General features: G+C 41.0%; 2 protein-coding genes across 13 annotated transcripts in view; one reads left to right on the forward strand and one right to left on the reverse strand.

Moving 5' to 3' along the window:
* Window positions 1-21,652, forward strand: part of LOC113156217 (ankyrin-3-like) — a 104,217-nt gene that overhangs the window by 34,091 nt on the left and 48,474 nt on the right. For 6 of the 12 annotated variants that reach the window (XM_026351187.1, XM_026351180.1, XM_026351186.1 and 3 more), the window contains exons 2-10: window positions 11,360-11,461; window positions 11,904-12,002; window positions 13,481-13,579; window positions 14,814-14,912; window positions 17,421-17,606; window positions 18,230-18,253; window positions 20,644-20,742; window positions 21,257-21,355; window positions 21,484-21,582. In XM_026351187.1, the coding sequence (XP_026206972.1) occupies window positions 11,360-11,461; window positions 11,904-12,002; window positions 13,481-13,579; window positions 14,814-14,912; window positions 17,421-17,606; window positions 18,230-18,253; window positions 20,644-20,742; window positions 21,257-21,355; window positions 21,484-21,582 (906 nt within the window). Of the gene's footprint in view, window positions 1-7,220; window positions 7,297-11,359; window positions 11,462-11,903; window positions 12,003-13,480; window positions 13,580-14,813; window positions 14,913-17,420; window positions 17,607-18,229; window positions 18,254-20,643; window positions 20,743-21,256; window positions 21,356-21,483; window positions 21,583-21,652 lie in introns of those variants that run through there. The other 6 variants (XM_026351183.1, XM_026351189.1, XM_026351185.1 and 3 more) reach the window with 3 other exon arrangements.
* On the reverse strand, window positions 3,679-5,923 carry LOC113156219 (microfibril-associated glycoprotein 4-like). Its single transcript, XM_026351193.1, has 5 exons — window positions 5,768-5,923; window positions 5,132-5,329; window positions 4,923-5,019; window positions 4,634-4,801; window positions 3,679-4,280 (listed from the first exon to the last, which is right to left on the reverse strand). The coding sequence occupies exons 1-5, from the start codon at window positions 5,771-5,773 to the stop codon at window positions 4,030-4,032; spliced, it is 720 nt and encodes a 239-aa protein (XP_026206978.1). The 5' UTR covers window positions 5,774-5,923; the 3' UTR covers window positions 3,679-4,029.

Here is a 21,652-nt window from a genome sequence, read left to right on the forward strand (position 1 = left end):
CCTTAGTCTTTGAGTGCTCAGCAGTAAAAAACGCTGCAGATACTTTCCTCCACATCTTTTTGCTGACAGTCAAAGCATAGAAGAAAATTAAGAATTGCCTCAATGAAACATTTACAGAACAACGTTATCTTGGATCTGTCAGCATGAAACTTCCTGTACTGTTCTCTCACCTTGTTGAGTTGAAATAATGTCATTGCTTGTTTTCTATGCTCAATATTTCTGGATGCAGAGTGATTTGGAAGATAGTGTTTAGTTTAGATGGAAATAAAGCAGTGCACATCCGAGCATCCAAAATGTGAAGCACCAGATGCCAGCACAGAGAATTTTACGGGCTCTCAGAAAACGTGACAAAGTGGGAAACGACCTAACTGAGGAGAGAGCGTTATGAATTATAGAGTGACTCCATTACAGAGCAGAGGCAGCTGGAGTAAAGAGGAGAGCCAAGATGATGTCTGAAAGGAAAGCAGAAGATTAAAGGTGGAGGCCGTAGAGATGTGTGGGAGAGGCAGACCATAATAAAAGTAGCATGTTTTATGCCACCCTCGTGACACCAGGATATAATGTTCATTGTAACATGGCTTTATAGCAGGTTGCTGGGGCAGAGGATTGGTGCAGAGTCTGCCAGGCATCGTGATTGGAGGCTGGGAAAGTGGAGGACTGGTCGGTGAAGGATGTGAGGGAGAGGTAACGCATCCTCCCCCCATATACTGCAAAAAAGAGATAAAATGCAAAGAGAAAAATGAAGGGGAATTAGGGGAGGCACACAGATGGAGGGAGATGGAGTTGGTGGAGCTCAAGCAGAGCGACTGATGAAGTGCAGGAGCTGACGAGTGGCAGAAAAAGAGGAGGAAATTGGAGAGTGGGCAGAGAGAGGATGAGGATGTTGTTAGTTAGGCCTTTTATCCTCCCTTCCTCCGCTCCCCACCTCTCTTCTCTTCTCTGCAGTGAAGGATCGACACTAAGAACTGGGACAGTTCATCCATTTATACACACACACACTCACATCTCTGCAGATTTAGCCCATCCTGTCATCTCACTGAATGCACCACTGTTTTTGTTTTCCCATTTCTACAGGCAGATTAGTGCAGTAACACGGCTTTATATTCAGTTAAGATGACTTAAACGAGGCTCTTCTTTGTCTGTTTGTGCTGTTTGCAGTTTTACACGCAGAACCTCTGTAGTACATTTCTGTCTACTGGGTGTTTTCTTGCCATAACTTGTGGGAGGTGTTTTAAAATGGGAGTATACTTTCCCAGAGTTGGGTTATGCCTGAGCAGCAGTTCAAAATGAAACCATGCCACTGTGTGTCACTGCTTGTGGGTCATTCCATCGTCTTCCTTCCTTCTCTTTTGGTTTTAGTTTTCTAATATTTTGCAGACTACACAATTGATGTTTCGAATATGGACATCTCATGTGCTCCTTTATGATGTGATGGAGCGACTATTATAGCAGCATCCTCCACTCATCTGTTTGCTGTATCAGCACAGCTTCAAATCAAGCCGTTACAGTATATGAGAAAATCCTGTGGGCGTCTCACAACAGCAATAAGCTTTTCAGCTTTTCTCACTAAGCTCAATCTTTATATTGTTGTTTTTGTTTCTTTAGTTTTTACTGAGGCTCTAGGAGACGAGGTGGGAAGTGACCACCTCCTCTTATTGAACTAAACTAACTTTGCTGCTGATGAGCTAATTAATTTCTGTAATCACTGGAGTCACATGGTCAAAAAAACGATCCCTGTTCGTCCGGATCATAGATCACCAGCAATCACAACTCAGACAGTTCCATGTTTTCATCCTTTTTACTATTGCTGCTGGTATTTTGCATCATAGCTGCTTATTTATTGCCTCAATTTATTTGCTTGTGAGTCATTCTGCTTCTACTCGAGTTTGTGTTTGTTCTGTCCGAGGCAGTGGGCAGTTGTTTGCGACACCAAAACTGAGCTAGCGAGTGTGACTGTAGCTTTATCTTTCTCTTGTTACAGTCGGGACGGACTCAGACGTGTTGGACAAAAGGGACAGCAACAGATCACTGAGCTCTAATGATCTGATTAATGAAGTGATTAGTTGAGCAATAACACATTTAATAATCAGAAGTTCCTCCATTCTTTGCTTCTAGCTTCTCAACAGTAAATATATCTTTATGTTCTGGTTCTCTTCATTTTATTTTTTATCATGCAGATTGGGTTAGGGTTAGGGTTAGATGAAGTAAAAAAGGTTAAGTCAATATATTGGATGTTAAAATGGCAACAAGTGCAGTGTCTGTGACTGGTCATGACCATGAAGCCTGAGAGTCTGCAGAGACCTAATCGTGTACATGCAACTAAAGTGCTTCATTGATTTACTGAGCAATTCCTTAATTGCCTCTGTACTTTAAGTCCCTGTTAATACATGTCGTCTCTGTTTACTGTAGATTTCCCTGTTTCCTGGCTGTTTAATGTGTGATGTTGCTGTTAAAGTAGATGCTGCAAATATTGTGAAATAGGACTCTGCGTTTGTGCGTGGAGGCATTCTGGTTGTTCACATGAACCAAATACTCACTGCATGTTTCTGTTGGTGCACTGTAGAGCAGATGTTAATTTATTCATGACCAGTGCTCTGTCTCTGTCAGCAGAGATTAACCATGCAGTGCTACGTTACCTTTGCTACTTCCTACTCTTTCGGACCTCATTGTGTTTGACTGAGTATCCGTTTATGACAGCTACATCTGAAACTGAGCTGACAGTGTTGATGTCTGCACTTGGGTGTTTCTGTCTGATTCCACGTTTCTCTTCTGTGCTGCCCAGTGTGTCTACCTGGTTATCAGTCGCAATACACACACACATATCGATGCACACACAGCCTTACATCAGCACAGTGCTCATAATCTACCAGCAGCAGCAGCAGAGCATCGTCATTTGCTGTCATCCAATGAGCGGAGAGTGGAGCGGATCTGTTAGCCAATTGCAAGGAGAGCTATTGAGGGACATTAGCAGCTGGCAATGAGAAATAGCTGAGGGATGGGCTTCCTGACGCAGAGTGCACGTGTCTGCTGTCTGAAATGTTAACATTTAATTTAGACATGTAAAATATGTGCAGTGTGTGATTTAAACACTCCTAGAAATATGTGTAACATGTGATCGATCTGGAGTGTCTAACATTCAGCTGCAAGACGGGACGGGACGACAGAAAAGCAGGAGCTGAGGAGCTCGTGCGTTGTGTTTTTATCCTCCTCCATCTGTATCTCAAGTGCTGTGTGAATCCTGAGACTGCAGTAGTGAAGCAGCCAATCAGATTACAGCACCGAACAGCCAGTCAGAGGCAGGTCAACACACACACACACACACACACACGGATTGATTTTGTCATAAACACAATAACAAATGACAACAGTGATTTTTCAAAGAGAGAATGTTCTTATATTTAATTGCTTCTAAATGCAGTACTGATAAGTACTGAAAGGAGTTCTGTGTACTAGTACTACTCTGTCAGAGACAGATTAATACACTATTGTGTATTAAAGTTCTGTCACTGGACAAAAGCTTTTCTGTCCCTCTGCAGTTGATGCAGTTCTACCGAGTGACCACTAGGGACTGACAAAGGACCTGGAAATTAATGACCTGTGTGTGTGTGTGTGTGTGTGTGTGTGTGTGTGTGTGTCTGTGTGTCTGTGTGTCTGTGTGTGTGTGTGAATAATTTATGATTCCTGCTGCAATAGTTGATCAACAGAAATTTATTCAGCAAATATTTTGTTTATTTTTCATGCAAACATGTCAGTGGTCCAACGTCTGAACAGTACATTGATTATGAGAAGGTTTTTGACATCCTAGTTCTTCCAGGAGTTCAAAATTTCCTTTTTAAATTTTAGATATAATATAATAAATTTTTTTATATAGTGTTACAGTTTTTAACAGCAGCAGTTATTCAGTTTTAGTTGCTCGACATCAATCCGTCCTAAATAAATAAATAAATACCAAAGACGGTTTATTCCTCTGGTTGTGATGCACCAGTTAAACAAAGCTGAGCACGATTACTCTGGACCCTGGTTTCATTTTTATGCAGCCACAGGTCTGATCTTCATGATCATGGTTTTTAGGGAATACTCGAGCCCTCTAAAAGAGTTCCACAGTACACCGGCTAAACGGGGTGAAGGTCCCCAGGCGTAGATCCCATTGGGGTTGACACCAAAGCACGCTGCAAACCAGAATGCTCCATAGGCCAGTCTGGCGCAGTTCTGACCATGTGTGTCTTGATCTTTGTCAGTTGTGGTGAATTTCTGCCCATTGTGTATTTTTAGAGAGTCTCCTAACAGAGAAACACAGGAAACACAGATTAACAGCAAGTACACAAACTCGAAAAAGCCCCATTAGTTGAAGCCCAGTTTACTGAGGTTAAGGAAAAAGTAGAATCAAAACATCCATCTTCTTAACCACTTGTCCTCTTAAGGGACGCCGGAGTGGGAGCCGGAGCACCTGGGGGAAATCTATGCAGACACTGAGAGAACATGCAAACATGCAAACTCCACCCGGAAAGGCACCCAGCCGAGCTGTGGAGTTACCCCTGGGTCCTTCGTTCAGTCAGGCAGTGTCAGTGGTCATGTGAGACAATGTTTAGGGGGTATGGGACTAAAATCCGTTAAGGTCAATTAGGTTAATTACCTGCTGCTCCTTTGGTGAAACTTCCCAGGTTTAGCGTATATCCCTCCGATTCTGGACCAACAGCAAAGGAAGAGTATTGGGCAAAAACATTCTGGCCCTCGAAGTCCTCCATGTCCACCCTCAGCTCATAATTCTTGGCCTGGGTCATCAGGTGCATTGTCTCCAGGCCTGAAAGATAAACAGTGTAAACTGTGATCACCAAGTAATATGATCCGAGTTATTACAAAACATGTGGTTTATCCTGCTTTAGGTTTCAGGACAATTTGCCAGTAAAGACTTCTTGTCATACCCAGCCAGTACTCTCCAGCAGCGCTGCCAAATCCAGATTTGTAGTGGTCCCACTTCCTGTAGAAGTTTACTGTGCCGTCTTGTCTCCTCTGAATGATCTGGTTTTTAAGTAAAAGTTCAACAAATGCATTAAGACAAAAAGTTAAACGTTATACTTACAGATTATTTACAGATTAGTTACAGTAAAGGCGAAAGCCTTTACAGCATTACCGTCCACTTTTCTGCAGAGTTGTCCAAGCTATCCTTGCTCATGTCACAATAAACCTGCACGGGAGAGGTGTGGCCTGCTGGGTAGATGGTGTACACTCCGTCCATGCCTGAACCGGCTGTGTAGATGTCACTGCAGTCTATGGGCAGAGGGGACGGATGTGCTGCTACTGGCAGCAGCACTGCGAGCACGACTCTGAGCTGTGATGAAGAGTAAAATAAAGCGTTTGTGTTATAGATGAGGTTTGTAAAGAAAACTGCTTTTACAGTTGTGTTGTTGAGTTGAGTTGTCAAGTGATGTCGGGAAACAGTAAAATTGAATCAATCTAATACGTTTACTGCAAGTTATTGATTGTGCTGTTTGTAGACTGTATGATAACACCTGCTGAATCATCGGCTACAACAGAAGTCAAAAGATTAAACTAAAATAGGTTTGATCCATCTGCACCACTCCAGTTTTAAACAATAAAGTCTCTTCATTTGGTGATCTTTGGTGTTTACCCACCTTAAGTAAAGTTTGGTGGGGATTAGAGGCTAAGCTAAGATGCTGGTAAATCTTTTACAGAGCCTTTAATCTCTCCTTGTTGTTTTTTATTAGCAAAAACTAGAAAGAAGTAGTGAAATAGTCCAGTTACATACCATCATTGTTCACTAGCTTGAGCGACTTGCAAAGATAAGACAGCGTGGCTATCCTGAAAAGAAAGCAGAAACATTTTAGTATTTAACAGTGTGCATAAAGTTCATTAATGTAATAGCAGGTATTTCACAGATTCATGTTTGAACTTACCAGAAAACATGTGTTTCCCACATAAGCACATGCTTTTATACTAGAGCTCCTCTGCCTGTTGCCACAGCCAGTGTTTTCCCAGTGCTTTCCTCCATGTAATAATTAACGTAGTGTTTATTTTCTCTAGTACGTCAAATAGACGTCAACCTTTGCAGGGATATTTCTAAACTGTTTGTTATTATCTCATTTTAAAATAACCTCTGTGTATTCCAAAGACAGAGTTTCTTATTTGATTTATCAGGTGGTTTGAAATCAGTAGGTTACTTTTATAATCATATAAATATAAATGTTGAGTGAGTAAATGTGGAAAATCCTTCAGCTCAAAGTGTTTTTCTGTGATTCATTTAAGATTAACCATCTTTGAATTTAACAACTGGGGGATAAATAAATGTTAAGCATTTCTGTTTAATTATGAAAACTATTAAAACCACTTGCTTAATTCTCTAATCATTGTTTTAGCTCCAAACCCATGACTCATGTTTCTGTTCTGCCACGGCAGTGGTTTAATATTGTGTCGTTCAAGCTGCATTATTTGATTTGTGCGGGTCACTTTGAAGCAGTTAAACTTAAAACAGCTTAATACCTGAGAAACCAAGTCCAAATCCTGCTAATCTGTCTGCCGGGCGCTGGGCCCTGAAGCCTCGTCTGTTTCTGGGTATTTGTGTCTACTAGCTGTGTGTACTACTGTATGTAGAGGAGCCAGATGAGAATAAGAAGGTTATTGGCAGATTTAGTGTCTGCAGACACCTTGTGGCGCGAGTAGATAAGGAGGAAGTCCTTCACTGGAGATTCTTTTAGGAGCAGACCACCTGCCAAACTGAGTGGAAGCAGGAGATGGATTCGGGGGTGGTAAGGAAGAAATGTTTTAACACGTGACTTTTATCAAACCTTTAAAATCGTCCTTCTTCATCAGGTGATAACTGAGAATCTGTGAAGTTTTTACATTGTTCTTTTAACAGTCGTCTGTGGAGTATGTGCACACACACCCTCACAGCAATGAGCAACGTATTGTCCTCTGATCCTGTGTCGTTCCCGAGCGAGTTAGTTTGAGATTAACGCCGGAACTCTCCTGCCTCCCCCCTTTCCTCCCCCCATGCTCTGGACTTTCTCACTGCAAGCCAGGTATTTTTAGCTGTGACATAATGCCCCCGTCTCTCTCTCTCTCTGTCTCAAACTCTTTCACTCTGTCTTTCCCTCACCCTCTCTCTCCCTCACTGTCCCTCCCCCCCTCTCTCTCCCTCTCCTCCCTTGCCCTGATCCCTCACTCCCTAGCTTCCAGGCTAGGACTAGCTGCTACAGTAATTGAGTGCTCAGGTTTCCCACTTTCAGCTGCAGGCTGAGAAACATGGCAGTGGAGGAGGCAGCAGACTATTTGGCAGAAGTAAGTCTTTATTGTAGAGTCGTGGACTGAACCAGACTTGAATCTGCTCTCTGCTGGTAAATGTAAGATGGTAATTGAATGATGTTGTGGCGGTTATCGGTTCAGAGAGGAGGTTATGAGCTGGGTTTTCTTTTTTGATGGGACAGGTTGCAGTGGCAATTCTGCTGCACCACTGTGCTGCAGTGTGTGTGTGTGTGTGTGTCTGTAGATGTGCATGAATGTGTGTGTATGCACCTGTTTATTTGCATTCCTAACTGTGATTGTACATTTACGAATGAATGCTGATTAAGTACCTCTGCACATGCATTTTACTGTTGATACAGTTTGGTGTTGCAGAGTGATGTGAATGGAAGCACCTGACCTTGGACAGTGGCGCATGCTCTGTATGTTTGTGAAAAAAGAGCAAAAGGGAGCAGTTAAAATGCTTAAAGATCAGAATTAGGGACGAGATTAGCGATAGAAGCCACCGTTTTTAATAGATTAATAGATGTAAACTGCAAAGATATGTCTTCCTGAGTCTGTGTAATGAGAAAACCTGGTGGTACTGTTTGTGATATACATTATGCAGGATGACCAACTACAGCAGTTTTACTTGAGGTAAAGAAGCATCGACACTGATAGGAACTGGTCGTTTGCATCATTTGACTCAGTGTAGGTAAATATAATGTACTGTTTGGTTAGTCCGTCAGTACATGGGTGTTTCTATAAATGCTGCCAATACAGAAAAACTAGCTAGAGATGAGAATGAATAAGACTTTGTCGTCCCACTGCGTCGCTGTTGGGAGCAGGGGGCAGCTCCCATGATGGAATATGTGCAGTGAAGCAGCGCGTCGTGGAACAAGAGTGACCGTAGCATTCTTTGCATAACTTTCAAGGATAAATAAAGTTACACAGGAATGACACCACAGCCGGAGGCGAGTTGTTACCTCCAACTTCACACTCCTCTTTCAGGTTGAACTGATTTCCTGATCGTGAATCTGTTGTTGTTATGGTACCTTCAGTGTGTAGTAGTTCAGCTGATATCGTTAAAATAAACCACGATTTTTCCAAGTAAATAAAGATAAAAATAATATTACTAGTGTTATAATAACAATACATCTATCCAATTAAGAACAGGAGTCTCAGAACATAAATCGGCCATTAGACAAAAAAAACTGATGCAGCAACACAGAGGTGGAGATCTGGGAAGATGCAGAATATTTTCTTGAATAACTTAATTGAATTGTTTGGCGTATAAGATTGAGAGATGTTAAAAAGTTTCCTACAGCAAACTCGGACAGCTTGAACCAGTCGATGATACTGATTTATTATTATTTATAGTGTCATATTACATTAGATTAATCAGTTAGTTGTGTCAGATTTAGCATCTGGACACAGAGATAGTACGATAAACAACATAGTGACAGCTGCATTCCTGGCTCACACCAACCGATGTGGCACTTTCACCGCAGGCGGAGCAACCTGAGAAGCATGATAATGAATTCAGCGGAATTTGAGAGCAGGAACAGACATGAAAATTCAATTTGACTTGAAAGACGTTTTTATTGGCTATAATATTTTGTGCAGCTTCTGAGGAGTTTTATCAGTAGATTCCTGTGTGCACGTGTACATGCACACTCTGTACTTTCTGTTGTTACTCAACATTGTGAGCTCTTTAGTTTTATCTCTTTTGTTGTCTTTCTCTGCTGATGTCATGTGTTTCATTCTCATGTGTCTTTTTTTTTATTATTTAAAAAGAACAAACACTTTGCAACTTTTAGAAACACACAGATACTGTCATTCATATCTTCACTCTGATTGTCTTTCATGTAGTGGAAATATAAAGGCTGGGGGCAAGTTGTGGTCTGGCAATAGTTGTTTTCATTGTGGTGCTATGTGCAGCAGTTGGTGTCAGGTTTACAAATCTGAGAAGCACTCAGCCGGACCTCGGTGCTCTTTCACCAGAGTACTTTCTAAGAGGGTGATGCTTTGAACTGGAATTCTGATAATGCTCTGAATTATGAGCGGCCAAGCCTGGTGCCATATTTAACTTAAAAGTCTTGGCGTTGTGCCTTACAAGCCTCCTCAGGGATTTAAAAACTTCCACAGCAAACCGCCTCTAAAGGAACGTCTTTATGTTTATGAACAGCAGCCATTGGACATAGTTGCCAAGTCTGGTTATGTTCAGAATGAATTGTGAGTTTGCACTTTAATAACGAGGGTATGTTATACAGAATGTACTGCACGTGAACACGCAGGATGTTTTTGAACTCCTTTCATTGAGTTTTCACTCGTTTTGTAAAGACAGGAGCTAATTATGCAAAGGATTCAATTCCAGGTCGTAGGAAATCACTATAATTATATAAATGAAGATCTAACAAGCTTTGCGAAGTAATGTGTCTATTTAGTGGCAGTAAACATGACACTTTCTCAACTAAATAGGATCAGTACTTTTCTATGATGAATGTTTTCCTGTTATGTGATGATATAATATGCACCAGTACACTGAGCCATGTGACACAGGACTTAATAGTAGATTAACCATTCATCTGCAGGATGTTATGAGGCTTTTTTAGCAGAGAACAGCCATTAGCTATTTTCAGTATCATTCATTGAAGCTTTACGCCTGTGGTAGAAATTGCACTGTGGTGTTTCTTGCAATGTTTTGACAGGTATTGGTGCATAGTGATGATTTCACAGACAACAGGGAGGAATATAATGTGGTTTGTCCTGTCAGTCAACACACAGCTCAGTCAAATACCAGCACACAGACGTGATACATAGAACTGCTGTAAAGTACAGTTTCAATATCTACTTCTGTTGGATGATATTTTGTCTCAAAAACATAAAAGGACAATAATATGGGAAGTTTTAGATGATTTCTCCACTCCACATGCATTATGTAAATCTGCACTCACAGTCTTATGAGTCAAACTCAGTCTTCTGTCCATCTTGGGATGAGTAAATGTTTGTTCACTGTGTCCAGGCAGTAGAGTAGCTCCACTGACAGGCTGTTCACTACCTGCTTTGCAAGCACACATGTAAACAGGAAGGTTAACGAGAACAGGTGAGAACAATCTGGTGAGTGTGTACAATATGTAGGGAGGGAATCATCAGGTGACCAGTGGTTGGAGGACAGGGTATCTGCCGAGCAGGTGGATGAGTCAAGGTCTAAACAAGCATAGGGAAGTGACACATGGATGAATGAGCATGCATTGATAGGTTTAAGGTAAGAAACAAGGATGCAGTGATACAGCAGAGATACTGTACATCTTGTAACGTCGTTATTGAAGAACATGTTTATTTTACCCTAATGTCATTTATTAAACATTTATAGCTGAATTTAACTGTGTTATAGACATTTTAAACTGTATGTTTGTGTTTGAACTACTAGCCCTGGCAGTCATTCATAAAATCTCTGTGTATCTGATGTGACGTCCTAGCCTGATGTCCATTGAAGCCCCTGGTCTTTGCTACACTAAATAGATGCTGACACCAAAAACACTTGTGCATGTGTGATGGTGAGCTCTGATAAGATCCATTCACTGAGCGGGAAATGAACTCAGCGACTAGCTTTAGCCAACAATCTGTCTAAAATAACAAAGATCATGGTGCAGTGAGCGTGATGGTGCCGTCTGTAGCACACGCTCGGAGCTAGTACTTAAAAAACTGACACCTGACGGTGTGTTCAGTGTGTCCTGCATCAGACACAGTGTGTGGAAAGTGGGTTGTTGCAGAACTGAGAGATACTTTTAGTGACAATAGATGTATGTAATAGACTGGAATATTAGTTTCTATGTCTCATTCGTCTCTAATTTACCACTGAAACATCTTCTAAGTTCTCTGATGCACTTTGATTTGTTTCTTAGTAACTCCCCCTTATTGTAGGCTTGGATTTGACACACTTGTTATTCTGTTTAACCAGCAGACATAACAAATAGAGTAGAAAACCTTTTTGTCAGCTCTCCAAGAGCTTCCTGTGCACAACTCACCTTATATTTTCTGCTGATACTTTTGCTTCACACACATCCCAGTGATCTTTCTAACCTGTCCTGTTCCTGTCTCTGTCTCTGTCTTCCTGCAGACGGATGTAAACGCCTGTTACCTACGCGCAGCTCGTGCCGGGAACCTAGAGAAAGCTTTGGACTACTTGAAGAATGGAGTCGATATCAATATTTGTAATCAGGTAAGCTTGATGACAGAGACACAAACACATCTGTGTCTCTGTTACCCTAATGACACATTTAACCAACTAGCCGTGGTAGTTTCCATCAGTTCTGATTAAATTCTGTTCGAATCATTGATTTTGGTGATACACTAAGTTTCTTTAGCAGCCTCATGAAGTTAACGTCTAGGTCAAATGATAATGTGTGTAGTACTTAGTTTATGATTAAATACATGCATATTCATGTTCTCCTTCCTTGTGGCCTCCTGAACCGTTACACATAGAAGAAAGGAAGAAGAAGAAGAAATCGTGTTGAATTGTTCTCAATCTGCCTGCAATTCAATTAGAGACAGAAGTCGAGGCTGCAAATAACTTCTTCACAATAGAGACAAAACAAACAGCTATTCAAAGAAAGGCTGTAATCTCTGTGCTTCTCTTTTTAAAACCTTTCCCTTCTCTCCAGAATGGTCTGAATGCGCTCCATCTGGCTTCAAAGGAGGGCCATGTGGAAGTGGTGGCTGAGCTCATCAAGCAGGGCGCCAATGTGGATGCAGCTACCAAGGTGTGTGCCACCCGGGAGTCACACACACACACACGCGCGCTGTAGTTTGCTGCGTCAGCTGCTTCTCAAAGTCCCATTGCTTATGGAGCAGTAAAGCAGATAAATGTCTGTGTGTTAGCCGAGAGGTGGAGTGAACTGATTTAGTGAATGGAAAAAGTCTGTCCTGTTTTCTGCATGTGTCACACATAAATGTTTCTTACCTTGTTGTGGTGCATTTAAATCATGTGGTGGTGAAACGCTGTGCAGCAGTGATGTAATGTCACATGGTAAATTAATCCATTAAGAGGAAAATCATTACATTCAATAAGGCTGTGGTTGCATCGCTTGCTATTTCTACTTCTAATTAATTCGATGTTCGATAAGTATGTTTATTTAGCCAAACATCGTCCTTTTTCACCCCCAAATTAATCTTAACCCATCGATTTTTAAATGGAACTAAGATCATCTCATTGTTGGGAAACAGATCCGGTTTACAAATTGTGTTGTGCCTGAACTGCTAAATGAGCTAAAATTACTATTCTCATGTAAGAAAATCTCTTTACTACTTATCTTTACTAATATTTTATAACAATAGCTTCTCCTATAATAGTATAAATAGCTTTAAACTGTTCAAATCAGGAGTTGGTAGATTGAAGATAAAAGGAGAGTACATTTTAGGCATACACCACTTGGTCAGACTATAAATAAATGCTAATGCGGCTTTGTGTTTGGTGGATGTATAAATAAGCAACAACTTCACCTGATCAATATTTTCCAATGTTCTGTGAGTTTAAATTGTCTACAGGCAACAATTCAGTACATAACACGGATTGTTGCATATATCTCCACATGAAGGTTTGCTTTCTTGTTGTAATGCAGTGTCAAGGCTACAGTGAAGTAAAGCATGAGGGGAAAAAGAGATCTACATAGCAGTTCAGGTTCAGGAATGAGGGGTGGTGCATATGTTGAGGTTCTAGTGGCAGCAGCAGTGAGAACATGGCAGCAGCTGCTTCTTGCTTTAGCTGATACACATACAACAGGTGCATCCATTGGAGGCTCAGTGCACGCAGCTCAGTCTCACACCAAGTGACATTTCCAGTGATTTTAGTGAGATTAAAATGATCTATTTTGAATGTTTTGGCAATGTAACACAATATATGATATATAATAATTGTTTTTTTATATTGTAGCAGTACAGGACAAAACAAGAACAGTTTAACTTATGTGTTATTGTTTATTTGCAGTATATATATGAGCATACAGGTGATTACTGCTGGATACACTTAGAGTAAGGAAACAAATAATCTACAGACATTTGTTTGCAATGGAAATGAGAGAAAATAACAACCTGAGAAGATGTAAATCACACTGATTCTAATAATATGTGTACTGTGTGAAGGAGTGTGAATTTAAATCCAAATTGTTGACATATAAACAATATGGAAACCTGTACACACCACTGCATTATTGCTAATACATTTAAATATATATTTTAACAGAAAGGAAACACAGCCCTCCACATAGCTTCTCTTGCTGGTCAGACAGATGTGGTGAAAGAACTCGTCACACACGGCGCCAACGTCAATGCACAGTCTCAGGTAAGACGCACACACGCAGACATTGGGAACCAACCTATGTGTGTTAAAGTAAAACTAGTTCACACAGCCACAGGCAAACGAAGGTCACTCTGACATAAACAAAGTTCTTCAACTGGTAAATCCATGTTTAAGTGTGTGTGTGTTCTCATGCAGATAGAAATTTATACACACATTGTTGGTGTGTGTGTGTGTGTTTGCTGTGTCAGCAGTGCTGCCTGGCCCACATTCAAAAGCCAACACATAAGCATACACAGTGTCTCTATAGCTGTGGGGACAGCTTTCCATAGCCTAACCTTATTCATCACAAGTAAACCCTGTGACTTCATCTTAGAAAGAGAGATCAGAGTTGAATATATAACTCTAAAAAAGAGAAATAAATGCTCCTAATTATTAATTTATCCTTGAAAATACCCAGGTTATGTATATAGTTTGAGATTCAGCTGTTCATTTGCAGATGTACGTTTTCAGCTCTTTTAAGTTTAGGTTTATTTCCACTGTGAACTATGAGAGAGAAGCTGTTGGTGCAGTGACACCAGAATAAATACAAAGGAAAGAGGAGGAGGAGGAGGAGGAGGAGGAGGAGAGAGGGAGGGGGTTTTGGATCCTCGTGTTGCCATGGAGATGTGTTTTTCTGGCCCTGTTCAAGTGTCGAACCACAAATAAACACAAACTCATGGACGAGTCATGTTCAACTTTAGCTCTGGATCAGCTTTTATCTACACTCTTATCAGGTGTGAGGTATGTGAAGAAGTGACAGTATGTGCTCTATAATAACTCAACTGGAGTGGGGAAGGGGGGGGGATCAAATTTTCATCGTGTTCTATAATGTAGGAAATATCATGATGAAGGAAATTTTCTAAACATCTGGTTGATATTAGTGCAAATATCAACTTAAAACTGCTTATTGATTTTCAACCTTCAAGTTTTTAATCTATTTCTATTTAATGTAAGATTTATTTAAAGGATTTGAGAAATACAAATATACTGTTTACAGCTATAGAAACACCTGTAAACAATGTAATGTGCTACTAATTACAGGGAAATGCACTTGTCGCACTTTTTACAATAGTCTGTTAATTAATAAATGCTAAGAGCCTCAGTACACTAGTAGTAATGTGTCAGTAAGGTCTTATTTACATGACAAGACCTGTGACATGGATCCAGTGTCATTTTAAAAAGCCGGCATCGTGACGACTGCTGCAGGTCTCATTCAGTGTTTGGTTTTCTTTTGCAGAATGGCTTCACTCCACTGTATATGGCGGCACAGGAGAACCACTTGGACGTGGTGCAGTTTTTGTTGGACAACGGCTCCAGTCAGAGCATCGCCACAGAGGTAAATGAACTCAACACACACAAACACACTAGATATAATGCCTGTTTGCACACACATTAATGAATGCACCAAAACAATGTCTAATAGCTACCTTTCATCCCAGGCCTCAGTTAGCCTCCCCGTAATTACACTGCAGCTTTATGACCAACCGCGTCTGCAAATGGGAAATAAGTCCCTGCCAATAACCTTTAGTAGGAAGTATGGCTTACTGTGAAGTATGTTTATAGATTGTTGACTAAATGGTTAAAAGAGGTGACGAGATGGAGCGAGTGTGATGAGGTCGTCATTCAGAGTGACCTTGGCCGTCTCCAGCTGCCTACAGAGGCAGGAAGCAGTGAAGGTGGCGTAAGCAAGTAGCCACAGTGGGAGTGTGTCGGATGATCCATCATCTGCAGTAGTACTGGCAGACGACCAACTGCGATCACTGCAAGACCAAAGTGTGACAATTATAATCAATCCTCCCTCTCTAAAGCACATTGATGTGGCCATGAAAGCAGCAGCAAATATGTACAATTTCAGTTTCTGTTCAGTTTATTTATTATTTATTGTAGTTTGATTATATAGTTGCAGGGCTGGGCAGATAATAGCAGAGCATAGCAGGTAGTATAGTAAGTGGTGAAGCAGGGAGAGGGAGGTCTGTGCATATTGTCGCTTTAATAAGTGATCAAACAATACCAGATACTCTGTGGGGAATTATTTTTAACTGTGAATTACTATACGTTTGGAGTCCCAGTGAGTATTTAGCAAGGTGCTGTGCAAAGTTTAGGATTGAACATGAACTGGAGAGTGTGTGTTTGTGGGGATGAAGGCACATTGTGTGCCTGCTAAACGTGCTTCTTAAGTTTTTGCACAGCATCGCAGCTCTGTGGAGATGAACAGTGTAACATTAGCAGCATTAGCTTAACAGTGTAGTCTTGTATTCACTGCAGTCTCTGAGAGTCTGTACATAGAAGCAGTGATCTCATACCCTCGTACAACTGAAGTTGCATCTCTCTCGGTTCATATATGAGCGTATTGTTCAATTCTTCCATGTCTGTATCTCCAGCCCTCCTCTTCTTCTTTTTCTCTCCCCCTCTGCCTCGTTTCTCCTTTTGTCTGCCTCCCTCTGGTCTCGACGTTCTCCTTCATCCCTCCTCCCCACAGTCTGACTCCAGCAGGAGACGGACTGAATTATTCATGTGGGGAAATATATATCCATGTTTGAAGCAACTCCTGGTGTTTAATAATTCATATTTAACCGTTTCAGCATAGCAGCACACAGAGTAGATTAAAAAACCTTTGGTTTTTGTAATGTTTGATCTTTTTCATCGCGTGTTCTGTATGACTGAGCATTAAACTCTATAAATTACAAAATGTGCCACAGTGGCTGGATCTGTAAAATATTAAAATAATATTCACTGCTTCTCTCTGTATACTCTTTATTAATTCAATCTAATATAAAGGCCACTTTTTCAGGTCTGTTATGGCGCGATAACTAGTTAAATCCTGCATCGTTTCGTTTCTCTTGCTCTGCTGTTTCGACAGCTCCCTGTCATTTAGTTGGTTCGTTTCTAATTTTGTTTCACTGAGACTAATTTGTGCTGTGTCACTGCAGGTTTTCAAGCTTTAAGTTAAAGATCAAAAATGATCTTTTGTTGCGTTTCTGTTTGCTGCAATTGTCTGTCGAGGTATTTTAGGACACTGAGCTGACTTTGTGTCTTCTTCTGAATCCATAATAAAGCAGATGAAACAGGACAGTGGTGCTTTGGGACGACTCATGTCTTTTGAAATTCTTAACAAGGCTAAATTTATGCAGTTGAACACGTTTGTGTTTGTGAGCCCGGCCGCGTGGGCATCTTTTGGATCTGATTATGTGCGCGTGTTGTCGTGTTCGTGCTTCGTGGGTGTGTTTGTTTATTTGTGCAGACGTTCTCGCTGTTACGGTTTTGGTGCAGGATCTCCGAAGGGACGTTCTGCTTTGATGTGTGGGTGTAGTGATGCTGAGTTGGTTTTATTCAGACAGTCGGCGTCCTGTGTACACACACACACACACACACACACACACACACACACACACACACACACACACACACACACAGATAATCTTCGTGTTGTCTTACTTGTGAGAATTTTTCCCTTTTCTTAGATGATTCATGGAAACTGATGCTAGTATGTGTGTCTAATTTATCACACTGCCTGTGGGAATCGATGTGTGTGTGCTCACAGGTCCTAAATTAGTGGCTGTAGTTAACAATATTTTTTATCAGTTAATCTGCTGCTTATTTACTTGATTAATTTAGAATCTATTTGTCTATAAAATATGTTTAAGCAGCAATAAAACATCACATTTGAGAAGCTAGAAGCATCTAATATTTTCAAAAAAAAATTTAGATTATCAAATATTTCAAACAGGCACTAAAATATCAGACGATAAGATAAGATTCCCATTTTGCTTGATTTGTGTAGCTGTTGGTTTCAGCTAGCAGCCACATGGCCATAATGTTGTTCGCCGTTTTCTCTGGTCCACAGGATGGTTTCACTCCTCTGGCGGTGGCGTTGCAGCAGGGCCATGACCAGGTCGTTTCCCTCCTTCTGGAAAATGACACCAAAGGGAAGGTCCGCCTTCCAGCGCTGCACATTGCCGCACGGAAAGATGACACCAAGGCTGCCGCCCTCCTCCTCCAGAGTGACCACAATGCTGATGTGGAGTCCAAGGTAAGCTCTGTGTATGATGGGCAGGACTACAGTCTGTCTATTCCAAGCCACGTGATGTTTGTGATACTGTACATGGGCACGACTTGTGTTTATTCCTTTTACTTAACTGGCATCTCCATTAATTTGCAGATGTGTGCTCCAGATATGAGGAAATAATAGATGAGATGAAACATGTTGGACCAACTTAGTGAAAGATAAAACCAAATGTTCGCACACACAAAGTATCATGATTAGTATTGATAAAGCATTTTAGTCCCTGCATTTGTTTTTTAAAGGACAAAGAATTAATATTTTTCCCTATAAGTCTGTTTATGTCAAAGTCCGAGGGTACGAAACGTTGTTCTCTTTGCATTTGTTTGCTGAACATAGAACAAACATTAGACTATAAGGGAGAGTCTTGGCCAATCATCCTGTTGTTTGCACCCCCTGTGTGGTTGCTCTTTACTTTACATTATGTCCAGCATCATCACATACCCATCCAACAGCTTGGTGTTGGTGTTGTTGTAGTTGTTGTGGTGCACTAACCACCCCATTCTCTCCTCCTCCTCCTCCTCTTCCACCTCCTCCCTCTATTCGTTCCTTTTTCTTACCCTACCTCTCCCCTTTTCCCTCTTCCCTTCTAGATGATGGTGAATAGAACAACAGAGGTACTTCTGTTCTCTCCTCTCCTCTCCTCTCCTCTCCTCTCCTCTCCTCTCCTCTCCTCTCCTCTCCTCTCCTTCTTTCCTCTCCTCCTCTCCTCTCCTCGTCACTCATGGTAACCATTGCAAAGCCTTCTGTCTGCTGGCATGATCACTAAATGCTGGCATGAATGCTTTTGCTGCTGCTGACAGCACCTCACCTATGTGGCTGTTGTTAAGCCTGCATCGCATTTTGACTTTGTGTGTACCTGGTGGCGTCCTTCTTTAGGACGGGAGTGAAACAAATAACTATTGATCATTAGGTGTACCTAAGAATACAGGTCAGACACAGTAGGAGCCCACTGTGATGGCTCCTACCATGATGAATTTTACACACTAATACAACCAACATACTTCGATTAGTACAACAGCAGAATTTTGTTATACTCGCCACCTCTGTGGTCTGAGGCACTTGTTTATGTCATATCTCAGAAATTCCTATAGAGATTCTTTGGACTCAGTGGTGAACTGATTAGATTTTGGTGCTCTAAGGTCAACGCTCAAGGTCACTGTTACATCTTTGCTTAGATTAATGCCTGAACCTGTAAAGAGATGAACATGCATGTAACTGTAACTTGTCTTGTTGACGGAGGAATACAGCCACAATAAGGTATAGCATGGCGACGCAGGGAGATCACCTCAACTGCATCCAGTTATCACCTTTTAATCCCAATTTTCCAGTTTTTCTTTTCCCAATTAAAATTAAGTTGCAGACCTTTTCACTTCCAGGGGATTTTTCACTTCAAAAGCCAAAATCAGGATAAAAAAAGAATAAAATCAATATCAGTCTGTGTAAGAAGGCACAGAACACCTGGTTAGCATAGTTTAGCATAAAGTCTGGAAACGGAGTGAAACCGCTAATTAAGATGTGATAGTGGCTTCAGAATTCAGCTACAATCACTAGAAAACTCACTAATAATTATGTTTTATTACAGTTATATCTGTAAAAAAACAAGTTCTTAGGGGCTGTTGGTGTTTCTGGGTCTTGATGAGTCGAACCATGACCATTTCTAAACAATCTGTGTATTTTTGGGTGTTAGAAAGTGATTTGGGCTCCTAACCTCTGCCCCTATCTATTCTTTATTTATCCCTTTCTCTGCATCATGCATCGATTTTATAACCAGCTCCCATGCAAACTCCAGGTCGCGGAGCATTTTATTCAAAGCAGAAACTCATTGCAGAACATTTGTGATCTGACATTTATCAGGAAGAAGTAGTAGTTACCTTTGCTACTCTGCCTTAGTGAATTTTGCCGTGCATGTGATCAGAGATCCAGATGCTGAAGCTCTCATCCACCTGTAGTGATCATAACAGCTTGAGTTGAGCTTTAGCATGTTAATTGATTTTAATCTACTGCATTTTAACACACATGGCTGATAATGCTAATTGCTAATGTTGTCATTTTGCCCAGAAAATTGTTTGACCAGCTTTCAATAGAGCCGCTGTTTGATTTTTATTATTGATTTGTTATAACATATATTATAAATAGCATGTTAGCATGGCATGTTTAAAATATAAAGTTAGAACTTCTGTTGCAAATTAAGACTTGCCTTTCGAAGATTGTGCGACCTAATTAATGATTTATGTTTTAATGTGTGAATACTTTTATCCAGCCAAATTTAAGTAAATTAAGTTAATTAAAGTGAATTAGTCCCAGGTTCATTTGAGACTTTAATATGAGCTAGACTGTCCCACTGAATCTATATTGACTTTAAAGATGCAGATGCATGTTCACCTGTGTTATAAATGTTTTTCCTGTCAGATGGGAGCCTATCACAGAAGAGTGACTATCTGTGAGGTTTTCATTTGACGGGAACTGTATGTGTTTGCTTTTCTTAACAATAGGCCAAGCTGAGGTGCACCTGCCCTCATCACTGCACTAGAAATGTAGAAATATTCAGTGGCCACTTTATTAGGTACACCTGCTGTAGAAAATCTTAGTCACACATTTCAGTATAATGCAGTCCACTATAAACGCGAGAAACCTTAAAAAAACGTATTGTTGAAATACTTTGAACAACCGTTTTAGAAAAACACTAGAAGATGAGACAGGGCTGTTGTACTGGATTGCATTAGATGCATTAGATTGCAGCAGTGTTCCTAATAAACTGACCAGGTGATATATCCATAGCATATTATTCTTAAAGTGAAACCTTGCACACCTTTTGCTTGGTCAGCTGTGCATGGCGATTGCTCAGCCCCTGTCTTCTGTGCTCTGCTTTTGGCCACTTGCTGCTGTATGTAATGTCCCTTCATTCTTTGCTCATGGCTCATTACGAGACAGACTTTGCTTCTTCTCCTCTCTTTGATTGATTCTGTTCGGCTCTCTCTGTCTATGTGTCTCTCACTCCTCTCAGAGCGGTTTCACCCCTCTCCACATTGCGGCTCATTACGGCAACATCAACGTAGCAACACTCCTGCTTAACAGAGGGGCAGCTGTGGACTTCAAGGCAAGGGTAGGTAGAAAGTAAGCGCTCACTCAAAAGGCTGATATTAGAAGGTGGGATGCAGGAATTTGAGCTTGTGCATGTGCGTCAGTAGAGAGAGTGTGGAGCAGTCCAATGCTGGCATGTGTAATTGTACAGCTGTGCTTGTCACTCTGCTGCAGGACACAGCATGTGTTCTGTGTGCTGTTTGATCGTACAGACACCGAGGTAGTCAGAACATTTTTACATAACATATAATCAGTAATATCTGTTAATAATACCTCAAAAAAGTCAAATACTCCTGTTGTAGCAACAATCAGATGAAAAAAACACAGATTGCATTCACACAGATGATTCAGTGGTTAATAGATTATTCTGGGTGTAGCATCCTATTAAATGTCCTGCGGTAAATGCAAAGAAACCAGAAAGTAATGTAAGCCAGCCTGCTGAGAGGAAGATTCAATCTGAGAAATGGGTAGTAGAGCAGTTTTCTAACTTCAACCTCTCTTGGTGGCTCTTAATTCTGCTTCTCTTTTCCCTGCAGAATGACATAACACCACTGCACGTAGCATCCAAACGTGGGAACAGTAACATGGTGCGACTGCTGCTGGAGAGAGGAGCAAAGATAGATGCACGGACAAAGGTTTGCACACACAAAGCTGTATTATGTAATGGTTACTCCATCAGTTTAGTACCGTGTTTTCATAAAGTTTGGCCCTTGTAAAAGAAAATCTGATCTCTAAACTTTAATTTCCTGTTTTGTTTTTCCAGGATGGTCTCACTCCGCTTCACTGCGGAGCCAGAAGTGGTCATGAGCAGGTGGTGGAGATGCTGCTGGACAGAGGAGCTCCAATACTGTCAAAGACAAAGGTAAACCTTCAACCTCCTCTTTATGTTTTTCCCCTCCTTGTACTTTTACCCTACTAATATGCTGTATTTC

This window comes from Anabas testudineus, chromosome 19, assembly GCF_900324465.2.
Source record: "Anabas testudineus chromosome 19, fAnaTes1.2, whole genome shotgun sequence".
Taxonomy (NCBI): Eukaryota; Metazoa; Chordata; class Actinopteri; order Anabantiformes; family Anabantidae; genus Anabas; species Anabas testudineus.